General features: G+C 36.2%; 2 protein-coding genes across 5 annotated transcripts; both read left to right on the plus strand.

The window, feature by feature from the left end:
- The first annotated feature begins 522 nt into the window (after positions 1-522).
- Positions 523-10512, plus strand: LOC307150205 (uncharacterized protein). 2 transcript variants are annotated; one of them, XM_079857109.1, is made up of 6 exons: positions 523-804; positions 1127-1569; positions 1959-2023; positions 4774-7370; positions 7873-7970; positions 9843-10512. In XM_079857109.1, exons 1-5 carry the CDS (start codon positions 624-626, stop codon positions 7938-7940), a joined length of 3354 nt encoding a protein of 1117 aa, XP_079713235.1. In that variant the 5' UTR covers positions 523-623; the 3' UTR covers positions 7941-7970; positions 9843-10512. The 2 variants fall into 2 exon arrangements, with proteins under 2 accessions (XP_079713235.1, XP_079713236.1); XM_079857110.1 differs by lacking the exon at positions 7873-7970 and having other exon boundaries at positions 9852-9998.
- Positions 10513-12972: 2460 nt separating this feature from the next.
- LOC307150208 (uncharacterized protein) lies at positions 12973-19685 on the plus strand. 3 transcript variants are annotated; one of them, XM_079857117.1, is made up of 6 exons: positions 13007-13268; positions 13590-14032; positions 14542-14606; positions 16863-16979; positions 18392-18519; positions 18658-19685. In XM_079857117.1, exons 1-6 carry the CDS (start codon positions 13088-13090, stop codon positions 19035-19037), a joined length of 1314 nt encoding a protein of 437 aa, XP_079713243.1. In that variant the 5' UTR covers positions 13007-13087; the 3' UTR covers positions 19038-19685. The 3 variants fall into 3 exon arrangements, with proteins under 3 accessions (XP_079713244.1, XP_079713243.1, XP_079713245.1); XM_079857118.1 differs by lacking the exon at positions 16863-16979 and having other exon boundaries at positions 12973-13268; XM_079857119.1 differs by lacking the exon at positions 18658-19685 and having other exon boundaries at positions 17490-18473.
- The last annotated feature ends 4370 nt before the right edge of the window (positions 19686-24055 follow it).

The following is a 24055-nucleotide window of genomic DNA, read 5'->3' on the forward strand; positions in this document are numbered from 1 at the left end:
AATTGAATTGAATTTGTTGAGGGGAGAGATTATGCAGCATATATTAGTTCCTCAAATCTTGAACTCTTGAATCAAACTTAGGGAAATGTGCTCTGTTATCTAAGGATTTGATGTATAGTTTGTAATAATATATATATATATATATATATATATATATATATATATATATATATATATATATATATATATATATATATATATATATATAATTTTTTTTTTTTTTTTTTTTTTTTTTTTACACAAATGAACAGTCATTTGAGGTAAAACACTGTTGTTTAAACTTGTTTAAAAAATCTCTGGATTATTTAACATTCCAGTCAGATATTTTAACTTTTATAGGCTGATCATATTGCATTACAAAGCTGTAATAAAATGCTAAACTTAAACAGTTGCAATTTGCCTTTAGCAACTGTCAAATAATTAATTAATTTGTAATTATAAAATTACATTTTTTGTAAGGATAAGAAAAATCTGTTTTTTATATACGCTCATCCAGACCGGCAGGTGGCGCTGATTATCATCGAGCTCAGCAGGATTAACGCATACAAAACAATAGACGAGAAATATATGAATGTGGAAATAAGAGCTTGATAGAGAGTTCAGTGGTATTTTATGAAGACACAATGTCCAAACTGCAAATTTTAAGGATTGTTCTGACAGAGCGATTAACTTTAGCTGCGCAGGAGATATTCAAGGCTGTGGAAGACATATTTTCAGAGTATAATGAGGAGATGTGTCGCTCCAGACAGGAGATTGAGCTGCTCAAGAGGAGACTGCAGCAGGCAGGAGTTCAGATGGACTCTGGTTAGTCAATTCACCTTAAATCTGACTCTCATACTTATTTCTTTTATGTTATGGTTTTATGAACACGAAATCTCGACAGTTAGTCTTTAATTCCTTTACCATAGCCATTTAAGTCAACCATGATCCAAATAGTATATATTTCTGACATTAGCTTTTAGAGATGTTTAGATTGTGTCACTAATTTGGCATTTTTATAATGAATTGTTCTTTGTTATTCACGTATTATTTGTACTAATGTACTGGCATACTGTACACATGACATGATCTCCCCGTTTATGATCTTTAAGAACTAAAGTATGTTTATTTTGTTTATTCATTATAGAATTGCAGCCCTGCTCCTCTGAGACTCACGCTCAGAAATACACCCAGGCATTTTCAGAGGAATGGAGATCTGAACATGACTTGAAGGATACAGAAATGCATATGAAGCTAGAAGTTTATACACAGCAAGAGGAGAATGAAGTGCAAATACCTGTGTGCCACGAATCAGCATCTTTATCGCCATGTATGGACATTTACCATGATCAGATGCCCAGCAAAGACACTGAAACCCAAATGATGGACAGCGAGAACACTTTTCCATTTATTAATCAAGCACCTCAAATTAAGAATGAACCTGAGACTAATACTGAAACAAGTACCACCTTTCAGACACAACAGCACATCACAAGACACAGCTTTGATGATTCAGGGGCCAGTGATGCATCCAGTGATGTCAGCAAAATCAAAGTTAGCTCCCCCAAACATAAGACACAAGCATTTAATGTAAGTCTGTGTTTATGCAAAACTATGGAAGATTGTTTCTGCCACTGTTTTAAAATATGTATAAAAGAGGTAATTGTGACTTTTTATCTCCCAATTCTGACTTTTTTCGCATGTTACCAAATCTAGCAATTCAAACTTCAGAGAAAAAAGCCAGAATTGCGAGATATAAACTATTGGAATTCTAACTTTTTTCTTGTGGGTTTATATATTTTTTTTTTCTCAGAATTATGAGATATAAACTCGCAATTAAATTATTACCTTATTTATTTTTAAATCTGTGGCTTAAACAAGCTTGTATAGAAAAGTGGAGGACTAGGCCTTATTATTTTTATTGAATTGTAAGACACTTAGCTATAAATGTGAGCTGATGGATGTCGTTGTTTTTGCAGCTGCCCCTCAGAAATCAAGAGATGTTGACGCAGCATAGGATGGAGCTGGCTCAGATAAGAGAGAGGTACTTGAATTGATTCTTTAGTGTTTCATCTGTGCTGACTTGATTTATTCTAGTTATATGAAGTGTGCACAAATCCTTTGCCTGTCATACATGTAATTTGCTAAAAATGCTCAAATGTGACACTCCCTTGTCAGCTCTACTTTTGTTTTACAAAAAAAAAACAACAACAGTAAAACAGTGTCTCCAAAAATGAAACATCCTGATCAACCACACCACACCACATTCATGTTTACTGTTGCTTAAATGTTGCTGTACTGTAACTACTGTTAGTTGCTAATTTCAATCGGTGACTGTACTGTTGCACATGAGTCCAAATCTAAAAAAAAATAGTACAACAGTTAGTCTTTTAACTATTATTTACAACAGGATCTGCATTTTCATGTTTTTTTGTTGTTTTGAGAGACAATAAAAACATCTTTGTGCATCAAAAACACTAAACTTGAAAAATGAGCCAAATATGTCAGTCTCTGAGTAATGTTATTTTTTTAAGCCACGAAATAAACTTCATTCTGTAAAATAAGTATAATGAGCCATGCAAAAAACATTTCTAACATCTTATAATGTTTTATAATTACCCAAAAATCAAACATAGTTCACCCCTCACATACGTTTTCACATCCGTCAAAAACTTAGGCTGGCTGTCAGTTGGAATATTAGAATTAAAAACATCGACATAACACACTCATGGCCATCAGTCAATTTACTGAATATTTAAAGGCTAAAGAATAAATTATTACCTTATGATCCATCTGTTTTCAAATTCAAAAATGTAAAATTTAAATAACATTGATGTTTATAAAAAAAATAACGTGCACAACGTACACGGTAGTATTTATGAGAAGCAGAGGTCCAGGTAGCAGACACATTTTCTGGAAAACCCTTGCTTTCTGAGAAGAGGGAGAAAATGCCAGCCTGAGCGGCTTCAACACGCTGTCTGTAAGAGACGATAATGTACCTAATACATAACGCACATGAGTATCAATTTGTTTTTTATTCACTGAAATTTAATCCGAATGATCAGGGAACTGAGTGAAATACTAAGCACTGCATGCTAAAGATAATAAATGCCAATCCAATTTAAAAACTTCAAAAGATTAGTAAACATCATTCAACATGTTGGTTTCTGACGTAAACAGGAAGTTGAAACGTTATATTTTGATGGACATTTATTATGCACAAACTACTCATTCTGATTCTGACCAACCCTTTTTTCATAATTCAGTAATCTTGAGATGAGTCCCTGTAGTCATTCAATTTGACTCAGATGCTGATATATGCTGTGTGTATATATATATATATATACCTGGACCTCTGCTTCTCATAAATACTACTGTGTATTGTGTACGTTATTTTTTTGACAGACATCGATATTGTGATATACACTCACCTAAAGGATTATTAGGAACACCATACTAATACTGTGTTTGACCCCCTTTCGCCTTCAGAACTGCCTTAATTCTACGTGGCATTGATTCAACAAGGTGCTGAAAGCATTCTTTAGAAATGTTGGCCCATATTGATAGGATAGCGTCTTGCAGTTGATGGAGATTTGTGGGATACACATCCAGGGCATGAAGCTCCCGTTCCACCACATCCCAAAGATGCTCTATTGGGTTGAGATCTGGTGACTGTGGGGGCCATTTTAGTACAGTGAACTCATTGTCATGTTCAAGAAACCAATTTGAAATGATTCGAGCTTTGTGACATGGTGCATTATCCTGCTGGAAGTAGCCATCAGAGGATGGGTACATGGTGGTCATAAAGGGATGGACATGGTCAGAAACAATGCTCAGGTAGGCCGTGGCATTTAAACGATGCCCAATTGGCACTAAGGGGCCTAAAGTGTGCCAAGAAAACATCCCCCACACCATTACACCACCACCACCAGCCTGCACATTGGTAACAAGGCATGATGGATCCATGTTCTCATTCTGTTTACGCCAAATTCTGACTCTACCATCTGAATGTCTCAACAGAAATCGAGACTCATCAGACCAGGCAACATTTTTCCAGTCTTCAACTGTCCAATTTTGGTGAGCTCGTGCAAATTGTAGCCTCTTTTTCCTATTTGTAGTGGAGATGAGTGGTACCCGGTGGGGTCTTCTGCTGTTGTAGCCCATCCGCCTCAAGGTTGTGCGTGTTGTGGCTTCACAAATGCTTTGCTGCATACCTCGGTTGTAACGAGTGATTATTTCAGTCAAAGTTGCTCTTCTATCAGCTTGAATCAGTCGGCCCATTCTCCTCTGACCTCTAGCATCAACAAGGCATTTTCGCCCACAGGACTGCCGCATACTGGATGTTTTTCCCTTTTCACACCATTCTTTGTAAACCCTAGAAATGGTTGTGCGTGAAAATCTCAGTAACTGAGCAGATTGTGAAATACTCAGACCGGCCCGTCTGGCACCAACAACCATGCCACGCTCAAAATTGCTTAAATCACCTTTCTTTCTCATTCTGACATTCAGTTTGGAGTTCAGGAGATTGTCTTGACCAGGACCACACCCCTAAATGCATTGAAGCAACTGCCATGTGATTGGTTGATTAGATAATTGCATTAATGAGAAATTGAACAGGTGTTCCTAATAATCCATTAGGTGAGTGTATATATATATAGAATAGAATAGAGTAAAATATATTATTCTCTTATATTATATTATGTATATTCCCTAAATGTTACCTTTTTAAAACTCCCTCCACTGATGTACATATTTGAATAAATCAACTAAATGGTGTAAATATTTTCATTTCAGAATGTCTTTGACAATCCAGCTCCGTAACTCTGGGCGTGAAAGTAAGAAAAGTCAACCGTTTGTCTGTCAGGATGAAGTGTCAAAATATGACAAGTGGAAAGCCAAAAATGCGAGATACAGTCAGGCCTGGAGGGATCGTTTGAAAAAAGATCCTGTAAAATTTGCTGAGTTCAAAGCTTTGGAAGCTGCAAGAGCAAAGGAGTATAGAAGAAAGAGGGCTGCTGCTTCTATAGAAATTGATAAGGAAAATAATCGTGAGCGACAGAGAAGATTCAGAGCCAAAAAGAAGTTACAGTGTAGAAGAACTGATGAAAAGCTGTGTAAAGCTGATGAAGAGCCTCCGCCACCTAAGAAAAGAAAAGTCTTAACAAGAAATGAGAGGATGAAGAAACGAGAGTATGATAGGATAAAGAAAAGAGAGGAGAGGGAGAGGATGGGAGAACTGAAGAAAAGACTAATTCGTGAAAGAGATGCGTCCCGAAAGAGGGAAAAAAGAAACAAGACAAAAAAGCGAACTGACACTCCACAAACAAATGTTGGCTCTCCAAGTAGTACAGCTGGAACTACAGGCTTTAGAACTAAATCGGCAAAACAAATGGCAGTGTCACGGATGTGCAAAAAAATTCCGGCTGATGCAGAAAAGTTTGCGGACATTGTAATGGACTTCATCCATCACTGTACTCCTCGTAAACAAGCAGCTTTAAAAGCCAGAGGTCTGAAAACAGCTTGTCGACGAATAGATTTTGATGAGCCATCTCAAGAAAAACTTCGATCCACGATTGAAGCTCTAAAGAAGAAGAAGGATGCAGCATCCTTGGAGAAGAGGCGCCTGATTGTCACTAGTTTGATGGTTGCCAAAAAGTACAGAATGCAACATATTTTAGCAAGGCGCTTTAACCTCCGTCCAGCATATCTCACCAATTTACCAAATTCCTCATCCAATGAAGGCTTAGATAAAAAACGCAAGTCTGATGCCACTTGCATGGATGTTGTGAACAATATAACTGCTTTCTATCGTAATCCCAAGGTAGCACGGGAACTTCCTTACATGAGGACTGTAAAGAAACAAGAACAAAGATTCCTCATGGAGATCTCTCTACAGGAAGCCTATGAACTTTGGAAGCTGGAAAATCCAGAAAAGAATGTTGTGTCCTTTCCGGTTTTCTCATGGCTTCGACCCTCATGTGTTCTTCTTCAGCGTCGGACAGACAGAAACCAGTGTCTCTGTGAATATTGTACTGGAGTTTTACTGAAGCTTCAGAGCCTCAACAGAATTCTCACTGCTACTAACAATGCCGAGTGTATAAAACTCAAGATCAAAAACAAATATGAACTTATCAGTTTTTCTCTATGTCCTAAAAGTGGCAACAGCAAGTACCATGATCTAAAGTGCATTAACAGAACCTGCTCCGACTGTGGTGTATCGCTACTCAAGGAAAAGTTAAAAATGATAGTGGATTTGTATGGCAAACAAGAAGTGTCCTGGCAAAATTGGGAGAGTAAGGCTTTCAACCACGATGGTAAACAAAAGACCAAGAAGTTTCAATCAACTAAGTGTGGCACATTCAAGACAATGTTTGACGAGTTATTGCGCGAAACAGACTTTTTGGCTAAACATCTGTTTATAGCCAACTGGCAGCACGAACAGTTTTCCCTTATCCGGGAAAAGTTGCCCAACACTTGGTCTTTGTTCATCATGGATTTTGCCGAAAATTTCTCGTGCATATCCCAAGACGAAATACAGCCGGCACATTGGTCCACACAGCAGATAACCGTTCACCCGATTATTTGTTACTACAAGTGTCCCACAGAGGGTCATGAATACACCATCCAGGAAGCCTTGGTTTTTGTCTCTGATGACCTCAACCATGATACCAATGCCATTCACCACTTTGAAACTCTGGCTATAAAGCACCTAAAAGAAAAGCGAGGACTGAAGTTAGAGCATGTAGTTGAATTCACAAATGGTTGTGGCGCACAATACAAGTCAATGGTGGCATTTGCTGACATTAGCAACTCCAAGGCTTCACATGGTTTGTCTGTTGAAAGATGTTACTTTGGTTCCCACCACAGCAAGGGGCCCAGTGATGGTGTCTCTGGGTTTGTAAAATCATCTGTTCAACGTGCTGTCCAGTCACATAGGATCACTATCAAAAATGCAGAGGAGATGTATCATTTTTGCAATCTAAATTTGACTAAAGATGGCTGTGATAGGCAACTCCGTACATTTTACCTGGTTAAACGAGGTGAAATTCAGCGTGACCGTCCTATAACACAAGTGAAGTCTGCCCTTGCTGGAACTCGTGTTCTCCATTCTGTACGTTGTGTTTCTACTGGGGTCCTGGATACTCGTGTGTATTCATGCTTTTGTGATGGCTGTATGAATGTTGATGATGGAAGCCAGTGTTCCAACTCAAATTATGTCTTTCCCTGGCAACGACGTACCTTGAACATAGATGCTGAAATAGTTGATTTATACCAGCCTGTGACTGAAGATGAGAACACCGTACCTGCTAATTCTGCTACAAGTACAAGTGAATATGACCAACATCCTGGTGAACAAATAGAAGATCTCTGGATGAAACTTACTAACCCAGGTAAGGGCTCCATTTGATTATAGCTCCAACTTAAACATAAAATTGTGTGTAATGTTCTGTCATTTAGAGCCAATAGCTGCGGTTTTGCCTTCAAAAACTCAAGTCTCTGTAAAATTAAACAAACCGTTGTATGAGTGGCATGCTGATTAAAGCAACAGGCTATAGCTTTGATGATTGTTTGATCAAATTCAGTGTGTGGCAAGTGTTTAACCATGTGATCTGTGCAATGTTCAAAAGATTCCTAATAAAATCCAATGTCCAAACATGCCAAAAATGGCCATTAGGGGCTTGGCCCAGGAATTGCTGCTAGAAGCTATTTATTTCATTGTAGTTGTAAAAGATCTGACTCCAGGTTGAAGTCACTATTGCTGCTATATCTAAGTATTGAAATGCTATACTGATTTAAGACTTAGACATAGCTGCAGTAGCAATTTTAACTTAAAGCCAGACTTTTGAAAAACGGGTCACTTTACTCTCAATATCACTATTAATCTCCTTTCAGAACTTCCAACTGATGACTTGGTAATGCATTTGTTTCAAGAAGATAAGGGACAAGAAACAAGTAATTAAACAAACAATGAAAGGCCTATTGAAGTGCAGGTGGGTAAAAAAAAAAAAAAATCCTTTATTGTTTTTTACTTTATTATTCAATCATTAGTCCTATATCCATGTACCAGAGTCCAGGTTTCATAAAGCTGACTTATAGTTGAGTAGAAAAAGTTGAGGCCATAGATGTACTGTTGTCACCATTAGCATCTTAAGCCGGGGACACACTTAAAGGTAGGGTAGGTAGGAATTGTCTAAAAAACTTCTTTTCCAAATTTGTTTAAACTTTATTTATATATCAATACATAATTAAAATGTAAGTACTCTGAAAAAGAAAGTATAAAAATCGAGTGTCTGTAGACCTCTCACGACTGTTTTAAAGACAGCTCATTATTTCCATTCACTCCATCCCCTCCATTCTGGGCTCCTTCCAAAGCCACGCCCCCAAAACACATGAACGCGCGACTCCGACTCCGACCGCTGAGCTGGACGCATTATTTACCTGAGACGAGCGGAGAGGAAGGAGCGCAGTGCATGTAGTGACATCATGTCAGAATCACATGTAATAAAAAAATCTAACTTTATCATTATGAATATAAACAAATAAGATGTATTTTAGTACTCACTATCAAGCTAGCATATCGATATTGGTAAAGTTTAAAATATATATTTTTTTGATTCGCTAACGAGCTAGTTATATCTATAAGGCAAAGCTAAAAACAGGTTGCATTGTTGCAGGTTGCACACGTTTTTCCATTACCATCAGTTACACTGTGATGAAGATGAATTTCGTGTAAGATTCTTAACATATATGGTGTTCTGCATGTAAGAGTTTCCATGATGAAAGCATTGTTGACTCTGATGAGGACTACACTCCAGAGACAAGTACCGCATCGTAAGCTTGAGGATAGGTCCGGGGTCGAGGGCGAAGCAGAGGAGGTCGTGCAAGCGGCCGTGCAACTAGGGTCCGAGGAAGTAGAGGCCGAGGACGGGGTGGTCGAAGTGCAGGGCAAGGAGCACTTCTTGGACATGAGGACCTGCGTCGAGTTTTGCATCTCCTATTCCTAGGTTCCGTGCCTCTTGAATTCCTCAAATCAAACGGCCGGTTGCGCGCAAGTGGGCAGATCCTTTAGCTAAAGGGTGGTTGCCATGGTTGCGAGAGAGAGTGACAGTCGCCTAAGCCAATCCTTTGTTTCGTCCCGAATGGAAATAATGAGCTGTGTTTAATGCAGATTAAACGGTCTAGAGTCACTCAATTTTTATACTCTTTTTTTCAGAGTACTTACATTTTAATTATGTATTGATATATATAGAAAGTTTAAACAAATTTGGAAAAAAGTTTTTTATAAAATTCCTACCTACCCTACCTTTAATGACTGTAAGGCCAATTATGAATGTAATTTGATACATACGACTGATCATGCCCAAACGTGCCAAGTCAGAGACTGTTGCGTTCAGTTGGAATTTAAAATCTGCTCCAGCCATTGGAAACAATAAGTATGTTCATTTCAGTCTTAGAATGTTTCAGCTAGTGGTTAAGTGTGTCCCTGGCATTAGACGGTTTACCATGAAGCATACTTTTTTTTTTTTTTTTTAGATTTGTTTTTATTGACAAAAAGCTCTTACAAGATGCTAATGGTGTGTAGGAAGGATCCACAGTTTGATACATTGAAAGTCATATTATACAAAAGGAATATACACAAATGTATAACCTTACAGTCACACCTTACAAGGATGATGATTTTCAATACCATGAAGCATACTTTATGAATGCAGAGCCCGGGATCACTATTAATTGCACTGTTTAATGTATGGAAGACAATGGGCTGGGAACTTAAGAATTTAATTGGAATGGTGCCCAGGTAAAAAAAAAAAAAAAAAAAGGCACTTAGTAAAGCAGTATTATTTATTATTGTGTTATTTCAGGATTTGCAGATGGAATTTCTTAGGGAATATGTCCACCTGTCCACCCAAGTGGTGCTTGGGCAGAGTTCTTGAACCACCAACTGACAAAGGAGTCCGGATGAAGAAGGAGCAGCGTGGAGTCAGCAGTTTGTTTTCCTGACTCAAGACTCCTGATGTTCAATTAGTGGATACAGTCCAGAGTCCACATATTTCATGGACCTGTAAACTTGATTGGACACCATCCATTCTCTGTTGATGAAGAGGAGTTTAAAAACAGACAATAAAAAAAGAATGCATTTTTGTTGATATCAAGCATAATTGTAATATGGAGTGTGACTGTCTCAATAGTTCGTGTTGAGTTTAATGTTACATTTTATTACCCTTTGTTTGATTTTTTTGAGAGAGGTGCTTACTTGAATTAATTCTTTAGTGTTTCATCTGTGCTGATTTGATTTGACTTATTCTAGTTAAATGAAGTGTGCACAAATCCTTTGCCTGTCATACATGTAAGATGCTAATAATGCTCAAATGTGACACTCCCTTGTCAGCTCTAAACTAAGTTTATATGTAAATACAAACAAATTAAATATGACTTTCTTTTATAGGCTGTCTACAGTCAGTGTTATACTAAAATCAATCTCTAAAAAAAATTAAATATATTTTATTTTCAAATAAAACTTTTTGATCAGTTCTCATCTTGGGTGATTCTCACATACACATCAGAACATATTCTGGTCAACCACACCGAAGTCATGTTAACTATTACTTAAATAAGGCTGTACTGTAACTACTGTAAACCATTAGTTGCTAATTTCAGTTGATGACTCTTTTTGTTGCACATATTTCTCAGAACCACATAGTTAGACAGTTTTAATTTGTAATGTGAACTTCATGTTAAAGCATGTTAAAGCATAATTCATATCAATACTTCTACCAAAACAGTTTTTGGAAAGCCAAGGCTGCATTTGTTAAATTAAAAATACAGTGTTAAAATATTTTTTTCTAGTTAAACATATTTTATAAAGTAATTTATTCCTGTGATGACTAAGTTGGATTTTCAGCAGCCATTAGGGATGAAGTATATATTTTTGTTGGCCAAAACCCAGAAACGAGTCCACTCATCCTGAAGTCAATGGTTTTTTTTTGTTTTGTTTTTTAATGAGACTTTGGTTAAAATCCTGAAATAAGGTATGTGATGAAAAACTCAAGATTTTATTCTGTAACACAAAATACACCACTATACCCATCTCGTGATTTTTTTTAAAAGCTTTTAAAAGTTGCTATATGGGACTACAGACATTGTTGGGGACGTTAAATGTCATAACACTGAACAGGTAAACTCATCTAAGTTTAGAATCACTCTCTTGCAAACTATTCTAACTCATATTTTCAGGGAAAATTGGTTCAATATGGGAACCCATTAAGGTAGGCTACTATGAAGTGTATGACAGAACCCTTTAAGGTTCAGGGCCTTTTCTTCTAAGAGTTACATTCATGTATCCATGGCAAACATAAAATTATCCTCATGGCCGCATAGATGTATCCTTTCCTGCCTTTGATATCCCACAATCCTGTGCTTCCATTCTGTGATAGTTGAGCTTGAAAAAGAAAGATGGCGTCTAAAAGTTGCGGTTGGTGGTCAGTTTGTATGTAAATGTACATTTTTGACTGACTTTTTTTGGAAGAAATTATTACTATAGTAACAATTCGCTTAATTATCACCAAAACTCTCTATTTTGTTGTAGGTAATGAAACCGTTTTGCTGCCTCAGAAGTCTGTCCGAAATCAGTTTCGTGAGGTAGGCCAGGGGTTTTCAAACTTTTTGTGTGTGTGGACCACTATTTGTAATCAAGAATTTTCGCGGACCACCTCATAATACACATAATAAAATATGTCTACACAGAGTCCTACCTGAATTAATCTGCACCTCTAAATAGGCTTACTAGCTCTAAAACTATCATTGGTCATCACATCAGTACAACAGGCTTGTTAAAAGAAAGTTTACTGCACACAACGGCTGCCACATATTTCATTTATTTATTTACTCAAGCGCCCGAGGGCATAATCAGGTTCATTTGAACAACAGGCTTATTTCCATAGCAATGGAGTATGAAATCTATACAGTAATAAGAACACTGGAATATAGTCAACATTTCAAAACCTTTGGCCATTTTAGGGGATTATTAATCTTCAGAGTTTTACAAGTCCTCAAAAAGTACCTAGGCTTGAGTTTGTCCACTTAACAGCACATCCGCAAAACATTTCAGAAACGCGAGATCAAGAAACTAACTGGAAATTAAAATAATAACAGGCCTTATTCATTCCATTTATAAACATTTCGTTTCTGCCTATGCCTACCGGACGCGAGCGCGTCAAATTCAAAAAGGGATCATGTCAAAATCGCGCCTGCCGCGTCTAGTGATACGCTTGACCACTTTGTATCAATTCCCGCGTCAAAACAAAAGTTTGAAGCGAAATTTCGTCCGTTGTGAACGCACCATTAAAGGTTATGCGTGTGATGTGATAATGAGATTTGCCTCTGCCCTTTTCTCTTCAGAGAACCTGTTGCTATCCACCGAACCAATGTTGTGGTTCTAACGGCACTGAACTTGAATGTCACGGCCGAACACCACTAGGCTTTTTTAGTAATCACACAATAACTTGACAATTTAATTAAAATGTTACATCAATATAGGCCTACATATTCTTTTTACTTTTTTTTTTTATGTGAATTTCCTGGTAAAATGAAGGTAAAAAAAAATATTATTTTATATTTAATTTTGCCTTTCCACGGACCACCTGCAGTACCCTCACGGACCACTAGTGGTCCGCGGACCACAGTTTGGGAATCGCTGAGGTAGGCTATCTTCATGTGCAAACACTGCCTGCAAAGTCATTTGCTAAGTCAGCTGCCTAAGCCAGGGATGGGCAAACTCAGTCCTGGAGACCCACTGTACTCTGTAGAGTTTAGCAGATAAAACCCACCTGCCTGTAGCCTTCTAGTGATCCTGAAGACATTGATTAGCTGGTTCAAGTGTGTTTGATTAGGTTTGGAGGAGTTAAACTCTGCAGGACAGTGGCCTAAGCAGTGACCAGGACCGAGTTTGTTCAATGTCGGACGCAGCGTTCATCCAGACCGAAAGGTGGCGCTGATTATCATCGAGCTCAGCAGGATGACCGCAAACAAAACAATAGACGAGAAATATCTGTTATGAATGTGAAAATAAGAGCTTGATAGAGACTTCAGTGACATTTATCAACGCACAATGTCCAAACTGCAGATTTTAAGCATTTTTCTGACAGAGCGATTAACTTTAGCTGCGCAGGAGATATTCAAGGCTGTGGAAGACATATTTTCAGAGTATAATGAGGAGATGTGTCGCTCCAGACAGGAGATTGAGCTGCTCAAGAGGAGACTGCAGCAGGCAGGAGTTCAGATGGACTCTGGTTAGTCAATTCACCTTAAATCTGACTCTCATACTTATTTCTTTTATGTTATGGTTTTTATGAACACGAAATCTCGATAGTTTAATTCCTTTACCATAGCCATTTAAGTCAACCATGATCCTTTAAATAGTATACATTAATAACATTAGCTTATTGAGATGTTTAGGTTGTCACTAATTTGGCATTTTTATAATGCATTGTTCTTTGTTATTCATGTATTATTTTTACTAATGTACGCTTGGCACATTGTACACTTGACATAATCTCCCCGTTTTTGATCTTTAAGAACTAAAGTATGTTTATTTTGTTTATTCATTATAGAATTGCAGCCCTGCTCCTCTGAGACTCACGCTCAGAAATACACCCAGGCATTTTCAGAGGAATGGAGATCTGAACATGACTTGAAGGATACAGAAATGCATATGAAGCTAGAAGTTTATACACAGCAAGAGGAGAATGAAGTGCAAATACCTGTGTGCCACGAATCAGCATCTTTATCGCCATGTATGGACATTTACCATGATCAGATGCCCAGCAAAGACACTGAAACCCAAATGATGGACAGCGAGAACACTTTTCCATTTATTAATCAAGCACCTCAAATTAAGAATGAACCTGAGACTAATACTGAAACAAGTACCACCTTTCAGACACAACAGCACATCACAAGACACAGCTTTGATGATTCAGGGGCCAGTGATGCATCCAGTGATGTCAGCAAAATCAAAGTTAGCTCCCCCAAACATAAGACACAAGCATTTAAAGTAAGTCTGTGTATATGCAAAACTAACTATGGAAGATTGTTTCCGCCACTGATTTAAGAAAATAAATAAGTAAATAAATAAAACTAATATATATATATTGCATTTCTGAGTTTACATCTCTCAATGTTACTTTTTTCAGAATTGCAAGTTGCGAGTATATCAGTATATGCGAGCAATTGCGAGTATATCTTAAAATTCAGAGAAAAAAGTCAGAATTGCAAGGTATAAACTCGCTTTTTCTAAGAATTGTGAGATATAAACTGGAAATTGCGACAAAGTCAGAATTGTGAAATAAACTCGGTTAAATTGCAACTTTTTATTTCTTTTTAACTGTTTATATCTCAAAATTTGGAGAAAAAAAGAGATATAACTAGCAGTTGCGAGGGAAAAAAAAACTCACATCCGTGGCTTAAACAAGCTTCTATTGAAAAGTGGAGGACTACTATTTTTATTGAATTGTAAGACACTTAGCTATAAATGTGAGCTGATGGATGTCGTTGTTTTTACAGCTGCCCCTCAGAAATCAAGAGATGTTGACGCAGCATAGGATGGAGCTGGCTCAGATAAGAGAGAGGTACTTGAATTGATTCTTTAGTGTTTCATCTGTGCTGACTTGATTTTTTCTAGTTATATGAAGTGTGCACAAATCCTTTGCCTGTCATACATGTAATTTACTAATAATGCTGTGACACTCTCTTGTCAGCTGAGCTCTAAACTAAGTTTATACAGATTTATTAAATATGACTTTCTTCTTTCAGGCTGCCTACAGTCAGTGTTATACTAAACACAGTGTCTCCAAAAATGAAATATATTTTATTTTCAGATGCTTTGATTTATGCTCTGGGTGATTCTCACATACGCATCAGAACATATCCTGGTCAACCACACCATAATCATATTTACTGTTACATAAATATTGCTGTACTGTAACTACGGTTAGTTGCTTATTTAAATCGGATGACTTTCTTTACTTTTGCACATATTTCTCAAAACCGCATAAACGCATTAGACAGTTGTAATTAGTAATGTGAACGCTAGATTATGTCAGAGAACTTCATGTTAAAGCATAATTGATTTCAATACTTTTATCAAAACATTATTGAATTAATACACTACCATTCAAAAGTTTGGGGTTTTAAAGAAATCTCTTATGATCACCAAGGCTGCATTTATTTAATAAAAGAAAACAGTGAAAAAAGTAATAACTGAAATATTATTACAGTTTTAAAATAATTGTTATATTTTAATAGTTTAAAATGTAATTTATTCCTGTGATGGCAAAGCTGAATTTTCAGCATCATCCTTCAGAAATCATTCTGATATGCTGATTTGGTGATCTAGAAACATTTCGTATGATCAATGTTGAAAAAAGTTGTGCTGCTTAAAGGGATAGTTCACCCAAAAACGAAAATTCTGTCATCATTTACTCACCCTAAAGTTGTTCCAAACTTGTATGAGTTTTTTTCTTCTGTTTAACACAAAATAATATATTTTAAGGAATGTTGGCAACCAGACAGTTGACTGTAGCCATTGACTTCCAAATACTATGGAAGTCAATGGCTAACGTCAACTGAATATCTTATTTTGTGTTTGGAACAACTTGAGGGTGAGTGAGTAAGTAATGACAACATTTTTATTTTTGAGTAAACTATCCCTTTAATATTTTTGTGGAAAACATTTTCATTTTCAGAATTCTTTGACTAATAGAAAGATCAGCATTTATTTAAAGGAGCTGTATGTAAGATTGTGGCCAAAACTGGTACTGCAATCACTGTATCCCCTCCCCCTCCCCTCTGACTCGAGGTTGCCAGATATGTTGCAGGATCCAGCAGGAACGTAGGCTGCTACAAGGAGCTGCAACTGTGGTAACTAGAGCAGAGCTGGCAACCCGGATGCCGAAACACTACTGACTTCGTGATTGGTAGATAGGTGGAGGGTGGAGCATCAGGCCAAAACACAAGATGACAACATCAACATCAGTTGAGGGCTGCAACTTCACTTTTTAAATGACAATATCCTGGCCGTACTACTGTTGTCAGTGATATAAGTATTTGAAATGAACATGATTTCTTAATGTCTAGTGACATATCAGGGCCATTTTATGATTAATTGAAATACATTTCTTACATACAGCTCCTTTAAAATGCATATATTTTTGTAACATTATAAATATATTTACTGACACGTTTGATGCATCCTTCCTAAATAATATTTTTTTTTTCTCAAAAAAAGTCGTATCGACCCCAAAAGTTTGACCTGTAGTGTACATTTAAGCAATAAGTTGCACAGTCACGCTAGACTACAAACTCCATTCTCCTTCAGTCATACGCATGTGAACGCAGAGGTTGGCATCCCACTAGCCAGTTGTTCAGCAGATTTCCAGGTAGGTTTTTGTAGCTGTATTTTTATCTCTCAGGTAGCAGGTGGGTGTGAATGGCCCTGCTTGGTCTCCGACAATATCCAACATGTCTGTTTTTATTGCTCAGTTGGACATTGTGGCCTAGGAAATTACCATTGAAACAAGTCCTATTTGGATCTGGAAACTTTTTTCACATGGTTTTCAGAGGTTTTCCTACACGCCATCTATGGCAAGACCTGGATGGATAAACAAAATCACACTCATTCAGGGCAAAGTCAGAGACAGTGATTTAGCCTCTGCTTTTCTTAGCCTGTGCATGTGACAGAAAAGCTCCAACAGAAAAGGGTGAGATCTCTTAGCTGAAATAGTCTGCAGGTGTGACATACATTGCTTGTATGTATATATGACATACATACAAGCAAATACATCTGATAGTTCCTTTTTTAAGGTCAAATCTTTCTTGTTGTTTAGATTGGCAGATGAAGAGCGAAAGAAGGCTGCAGCAAGCGCTAGAACCCTAAAGCACAGGCAGAAAGTGTACGGGAATCCTGAGCTTCGTGATGCATACAGGAAAAAGGAGAGAGAGAGGTATACTGCAGCTTACATGAGGAACTATACTGTTCAGGAGTGACTGTAGGTTAGATGCTTTATTACCAATGCAAGTATGCATTGGTGTAGTAACAACTGAACATGTATTCTTAATAAATACACTACAGTTTAAAAGTTAGGGGTCAGTGAGATTTTTATTTTTTAAGAAATTAATACTTTTAATCTTTTATTCAGCAGTGAGGCATTAAATTGATCAAAAATGACAGTAAAGACATTTCAAATGTTACAAAATAGATTACTATCTCAAATAAATGCATGTTCTCTTAGCTTTATGTCACTGTGTTTAATTATGTAATATATATATATATATATTGTCAGATAGAGCTGTCTCCCTTATAATATCATCTTGCCTCCACATTTTGAGAACCACTGCTTTACAGGTTGCATGTGACATGTTGCAGTGTATTTAGAAATGGGGTCTTTATGTGAAAATCAGCTTTAGATTGAGCTTTTTAGACACTGACTCGTTGATATTTCTCATTTTTGTAGATATCAAAGACGAAAATCTCAGGGGAAAGTGAAATTCGCTAAAGATCTGAGCCCATTAGAATTGAGAAGGCAACAGAAAAAGTGGAGGAACAGTTCTGCTGCGTACAGGAAAAAGAAAGCATTTCAGGAGGTTTTAGACAACATTAAAGAAGACATTAATCAAATCACCCCAGAGCCAGTGCCGACCACCTCCTCTGCTCAACATTAGTGCTTTTTAGAAATATGTGCAAAATATACTTGTATTCCTGTAACTAAACTGGTGAGCATGTCACTAGCCAATGCCAAAGTCATTGGTACTATTCCCAGAAAATGCACTTGATGATAAAATCTGTGTTTAATGTGCTTTAAAGCATCTGCAAAAATGCAAATATTCCATAAAAAAGTAAACTGTGCATGCAGTTTCTGACAAAAATGCTATCAAATACACATTCATTCCATGTCATGTAATCATTTTTCTTAATGTACTTTAGATTTCAGAAAATGGACCAAGTATTTTGAATCATGAATTTTTATGCTCTTTGAATTTTGAAATAAAAAAAGTGAATTAAGCAGTTCCATGCAGTTTGCTTGCTCTTTTTGCTGTGTGAGTGAAGTTAAATTTATTCGCAAAAATGTATTTGCCATTGCTTTGATAAGTGAGGGGAAAATACTCTAGAAATTATAAATAAAATATGGTGGATGTCAACATACAACAACTTTAGGAAAATACAAAAATGCTTACATTTTTTGTTGATAACTAGAAATATTAATTGTATTTTAAGTACAGAGGTTTAGCTATGTGCAAAGTATAAATATTTATATTATTTGGACATTACATTATTGTGAGAATAACCCAATCCCGATAAATCTCATCAATAAATGCTGCTTTAATCGAAGTAATGTGTATTTCTTTTTCCCACAAGTAAATTGCAATCACAGCGGGAAAGAAACAAGAGGAATAAGAGTGAAAATGAGGAAATGCACAGAATAAAGAAGATCCGGCACATTGAAGAAGTGGCACTTGATAAAGAACAACAACAACAACAAATGCGTAAGGACATTTTAACTATACTAATGAAAAATCAATGTAATAATGACATTTTGAAGAAGTATTGGTCAGATATGCCGTTTTTCTTTTCTTTTAGATGCACAGGATAAACGTAAAACTGTAATTTTACCTCTTCTTTAGAATCCAAGACAAACCTGGCTGACATTTGTTTGGAAGACGTTCAGCATGAAGAGGAGCTGTCTGAAAGTTACCCGCCGCATCACGACATTCACGGAAATCCACACGGTACAGGAGAGTATTTGTGTGTCGTGTGTCGCAGAAGATTCAGCTCACCAGGACTGCTGAAAATTCATCTGAGAGTTCACTCTGGAGAGAAACCCTACCACTGCAACTTTTGTGGGAAAAACTTTAGACAATCCAGCCACCTGAACACACACGTCAGGATCCACACTGGAGAGAGACCTCACATCTGTCAGAACTGCGGGAAGACATTTATTGACTCGAGTGCAAGAAACAGACACTTCAAAAAATGTGTTCTTATCTCTCTGCAGGGACAATGAAATCATAAGGAGCACCTGTTGAAGGTCTTTCCCGTTTTTTGCTGAAATGGAAATGTCAAGGTAAATCATTTTAAGGCTGGATTTTTTAATGGTTGTGTATCAATTGATTATGTCCAATCCAGTGTCATTATAAAAATGAACCATTAAATGAGTTATGTGTCATAGTGTGGAGAACAGCTCCTCCTGTCTTTAAAAAGATTTGACCTGTTTTTTCCAGAGAAATTCCACTTGAACTCTTTAAAGCACTTGCAATGGTACATTTTCCACAGCTGGACTAATAGTGTTTCTTGACATGTATGGCTCACATTTTAACCATGTAATGCAGTGTTCATTTAATGAGCAATGATTCTTTTTTTCGAAAAAGCTGTTCATGCCCCAAGATTTTATCTTGTTTGTTGCTTCTACATTAAATTAAATGTTTATTAGCTAGCATATTTATGAGGAATTTTGCTACTTTATTTATTAGTTTTCTAATCAAACAATATTTTATTTCATTTTAATACATTTCTTTGGTCTCCTTTTTCACTTTTAGTATAAAATGTATAAACATTACTGCAGTTTATAGTCATTCATTTTTACTGTTTTTTTTTAAAGGTGAATATTGTCTGTAAAGTCTTATAAATTAAAGATTATGCTGTCTTTTATTCTAATTTGTTTATTTCTGAGGATTTCTCTTGGCATGAACGGTAGTGTTTACAACTGAAAAAAAAATATATATATATAAACCAGAAAAAAAGAAAAATGACATGCTAGTGTAGTAATTGTAATTAAAGATACAATATGAAACTTTTTTGTTCAAAATGAACAAAATTTAAATATCAGCTCACTATGGTGAGCCTATTATAGCCTACGGTTTTATATTTAGACCATTTTTTCGCGGGAAATTACGTATACATCACTCACAGTGCCTGTCTCGTCATATCAGAGATTAGTTTTCTTGTCGCAAGTGAGAGCACGCTAAATCTCGAACCTCCAGGGAATCAACCGTTTAAAAAACGCAGAAACTACGAGAAGATTTGTATTACTCGACAGGTGAGTAAGGTATTTTATTGAACAAATAAATTGCCATGTGTAGCTCTTTAACAGAGTGCATTGTAAAGCATTATCTATTGTGTTAGTGAAGGGTCATTTCATTATGGTTGCAGCGCTGTGCTGGAATTTATTTTCAAGGAAGTACCTTGGCTATTAATGCGTAAAGCTACAGTATCTTTAGCTTGTCAGCTTTAGATCCTTTCCATCTAAACTGGTTATATATCTCTTAAGCCTAGTAGTGAATGTTTTATGAGCAGTAGGATAACAATATTCATCCGCTCATTCACGCAGAGTCGAAGCACAAACAAAATAATGTTCTTCCGCAAAATGCACGCAATCTCATTTTTTAACCGCTAGAGGGCCAAGAGTTACAGCGTAGGCTACCTTTAAATGTTGAATTAACACGTGAGGATTATGAATTTGTCACTCAATAAATTACAGCTCTGATGACTTGTCATATACAATGTAATCCAAAAGAAAAAATTAAACGGTTGTGATTTTTCAGAATATAATTAGTCAATTTGCAATCTATTTTTGTTTTATAAAACAGTAGCTGACTTGGAAGTATTTTAACATTAAAAAGACTGGTGAAATGGCCTGGGTTGCTGCCCTTTTGATAACTGCTTTGACTGAGACTCTAGATCTGAGACTCTAGGTGGCAGAAGTGATCCACTGTCCTTTTTATTATCAAAAGCAGCTTTTTAATGCCACTATCTGTTAATTATAAAAAAAGAACAATCTCAAAAAGCTTTTTTTTTTTTTACAAGCCATACAGGCAGCCTATTTTCCATCCACTTGTTTATACAGTTGCTAATTCAATTTATTAGAAGTCAATTGTTGTCACCACCACAACACTGAGACCTTTTAAAATGAAAAGCTTTGACTGTAAGAGCTAACACTACAAACAATCCACACAGCACACATTTGCATTCACGCAGCTCTAACGTCAATAGGCAAGTCAATAGAAATCTACATTACGATTAGCCTTGCTAACCCACATTCCTCCCGGCCTGTGAATGATGCCGGAAGAGTCATACAGACTGTGTTTACAGAGTAATGAATACACTGTATTAGTAAGCCACTGAAGCGCAGTTCACCTGCAGCTTCTTGAACTTTTTAAACTCCCTGAATGAAAATCTTATGACTCTGCAAGCATTACAGTGTTATTTACTCAGCTTTGTGGTATTTCTTTCTGGCAAGTCAATTTTGACCTTCGTGAGAGAACAAAGAAACACAAAGGCTATACAGATACAATTTTTTTATATATATTTTTCAAAAGCTTGTGCAATTACCCATCCTAACAGTTTCATTATTGTGAGGGTCATACAAAACGATGTGAGGAAAGATGCCCTTGTTTAATGCCTGATAAAAATGTATTTAAATGATTCTATTAAACAAACAACAAACACTGCTGTAGGGATACAGATAGCTTCACACTGGTCTGACCATATTAGTTGTTTTTTTTCTCATGAAGAATGGAAGAATATTCGGCTAAGCTCATTAGTTTAAAAATAACAAGCTCAGATAATAACACAATTTGTTTTGTCGTGTCGGTATGAAAGGCACATTGGTTCCTTTTGTTTGCTACTCATTTTGTTTTCAGTCTAGGACTTCTGCCCAAGTGTAAGGTCATTGGTGTGTTTTTTATTAATTTATTTATAGCTAAATGCCTATTTTTTTTAGAAGTGTTCTGACATTTTGACACTTTCCAACTATGTGCATAATTTTGAAAATATAAAGAACACAAATACCGCAGTAAACTCTTGGCCTGTATAGCTCATTGGTATTTTCGATAGACTCTTGGCTGTGGATCGCCTAAGGCACAGTCGAAGGGAAAAACACATTAAAGTCCTCATAAAGTAGCTTTCTGAATTCTATATGTTCGTTTTTTCCCCTCTTGAGAAACACCTACTAAAACACCACTGATGTGCTAAAAGATATGCATAGCCGTGGTCAAGTATTACATGGGCTATGTTGAAGTTAGTTATGTGATTTATTAGCTATATGATAAAATGCAGTATTGGAAGCTCTACAGCTGCATGTGGTCAATATCAAGCACTGCAGTATTTATTACATGGTCTTGTGGTTCTCATCTATCCTTGGGTTTTCTGTAATACACGAGTTGTGTCTGGTCTCTTTCCCCTGCGGTCAGACCTCCAGGCCAATCAAACCCAAGGCCTCTCGCTCACCAAAGCCTTGAAGTACTTTACCGTTTCTATGGCAACATCCGCCTCTTTGGTAAGTGGAGGACTGCGCTTATTTTTTCTTGCAATTAAGAGTTGAACTGCTGTACACAAAAGCCTAGCAGGCTTAGGAGTGAGCCCGTATCTCAAAGGACTCATGTTGTGCTTCACCGCTGTTGCTAGACTGACACTGGATCAACACTGAAAGAAAAATCCACTTCATTTAGTACTGTCATGTGAACATACAATGAAAAGTGACAGTAGCTGTGGAAGAAAAGCACTGTATATGTTACTTTTCCAATGTTTGGGGGTAGTACGATTTTTTTAATACCTTTATTCAGCAAGGATGCATTAAATTATTCAAAAGTGACAGTTGTACAACAAATCCATGGCAAATAAATGCTGTTCCTTTCGAATTTCTATTAATTAAGATTCTAAAGAAAAAATGTATCACGGTTTCATAAAAAATATAAGGAAGCACAACTGTTGTCAATACTGATAATAATAATAAGTGTTTTTTGAGCAACAAATCAGCAAATTAGAATGATTTCTGAAAGGATCAAAGAAAAATAGAGTAATGATGCTGAAAATTCAGCTTTGCCATCATAGAAATATATTACATAAAACATGTCACAATATTATGTCACAATATTACTGTTTTTGCCATTTTAATTGATCAAATAGATGAGTGAGTGAGTATATAATGTAGGTACGTATGCAAATTCAAATTCTGTCATCTTTTACCATGTTATTCAAAACCCAGATGCTACATCTAAATAATAACATTATAAAGTTAATAAAAAAGTGCGCAAGCCCACTTTTATGGTGCTTTTGTGTCCGTTTTGTAGCATGAAAGCCTTTCATTTTCTTACAGAAGAAAGACAAAGTCTTTCAAAGTCTTTTGTTTCGCTTAGCTTGTCTTTTAACTTGGAAGCCATTTATTGTAATCGTTGGTTAATAAAAATAACAAAACATAAATACATTTAAAATCTACAGCTGTGCAGAGATGTTTGCAAAACTGAGAGTGCAGGTTGGAAACCAGCCGAATGTTGGCTGCAACCCAAACACACTGTTACTTTCTATCACAAATAGATCGGAAGCCTGGCACTTGTAATTGTCAACATCTGCTCTTCCAGATTTTTTTTTTTTTTTTTAAAACTATTCAAAATTCAAAAGATGTCTGTGTGTCATAAATATACCTTTAACATTCAACATTAACATTCATAAGCTTGGTGTCAGATCAGTAAGATTTTTATTAGTCTCTTCTTTATGCTCACCAAGACTGCATTTATTCAGAATACAGTAAATACGCTAATTTAAAATAATTTACTGATTATATATATATATATATATTTTAAATGTATTTTATTCCTGTGATGGGAAAGCTGAATTTTCAGCATCATTACTCCAGTCTTCACATGATCCTTCAGAAATCATTCTAATATGCTGATTTGCTGCTCAAGAAACATTTCTTATTATAAATGATTAAGAGTTGTGCTGCTTAATATTTTTGTGGAAAGCGTTTTTTCATGATTCCTTGATTAATAGAAAGTGCAAAAGAACAGTATTTATTTAAAATATATCTTTTTGAAAATACATCAAAAATGTATTTACTGTCACTCTTGATCAGTTTAATGTATCCTTGCAAATTAGGTATTCATTTCTTTAAAAAAAAAAAAAAAAACCTTATTGACCCCAAACTTTTGCATACAGTATATCTATAATGTTGAATATTCAGATTCCATTACATTTTTTTTTTTATAATATAATACAGGTGAAACTTTACAATTATGTCCCATTAGT

The sequence above is a fragment of the Squalius cephalus genome (assembly GCF_949319135.1).
Source record: "Squalius cephalus genome assembly, chromosome: 22".
Lineage (NCBI taxonomy): Eukaryota > Metazoa > Chordata > Actinopteri > Cypriniformes > Leuciscidae > Squalius > Squalius cephalus.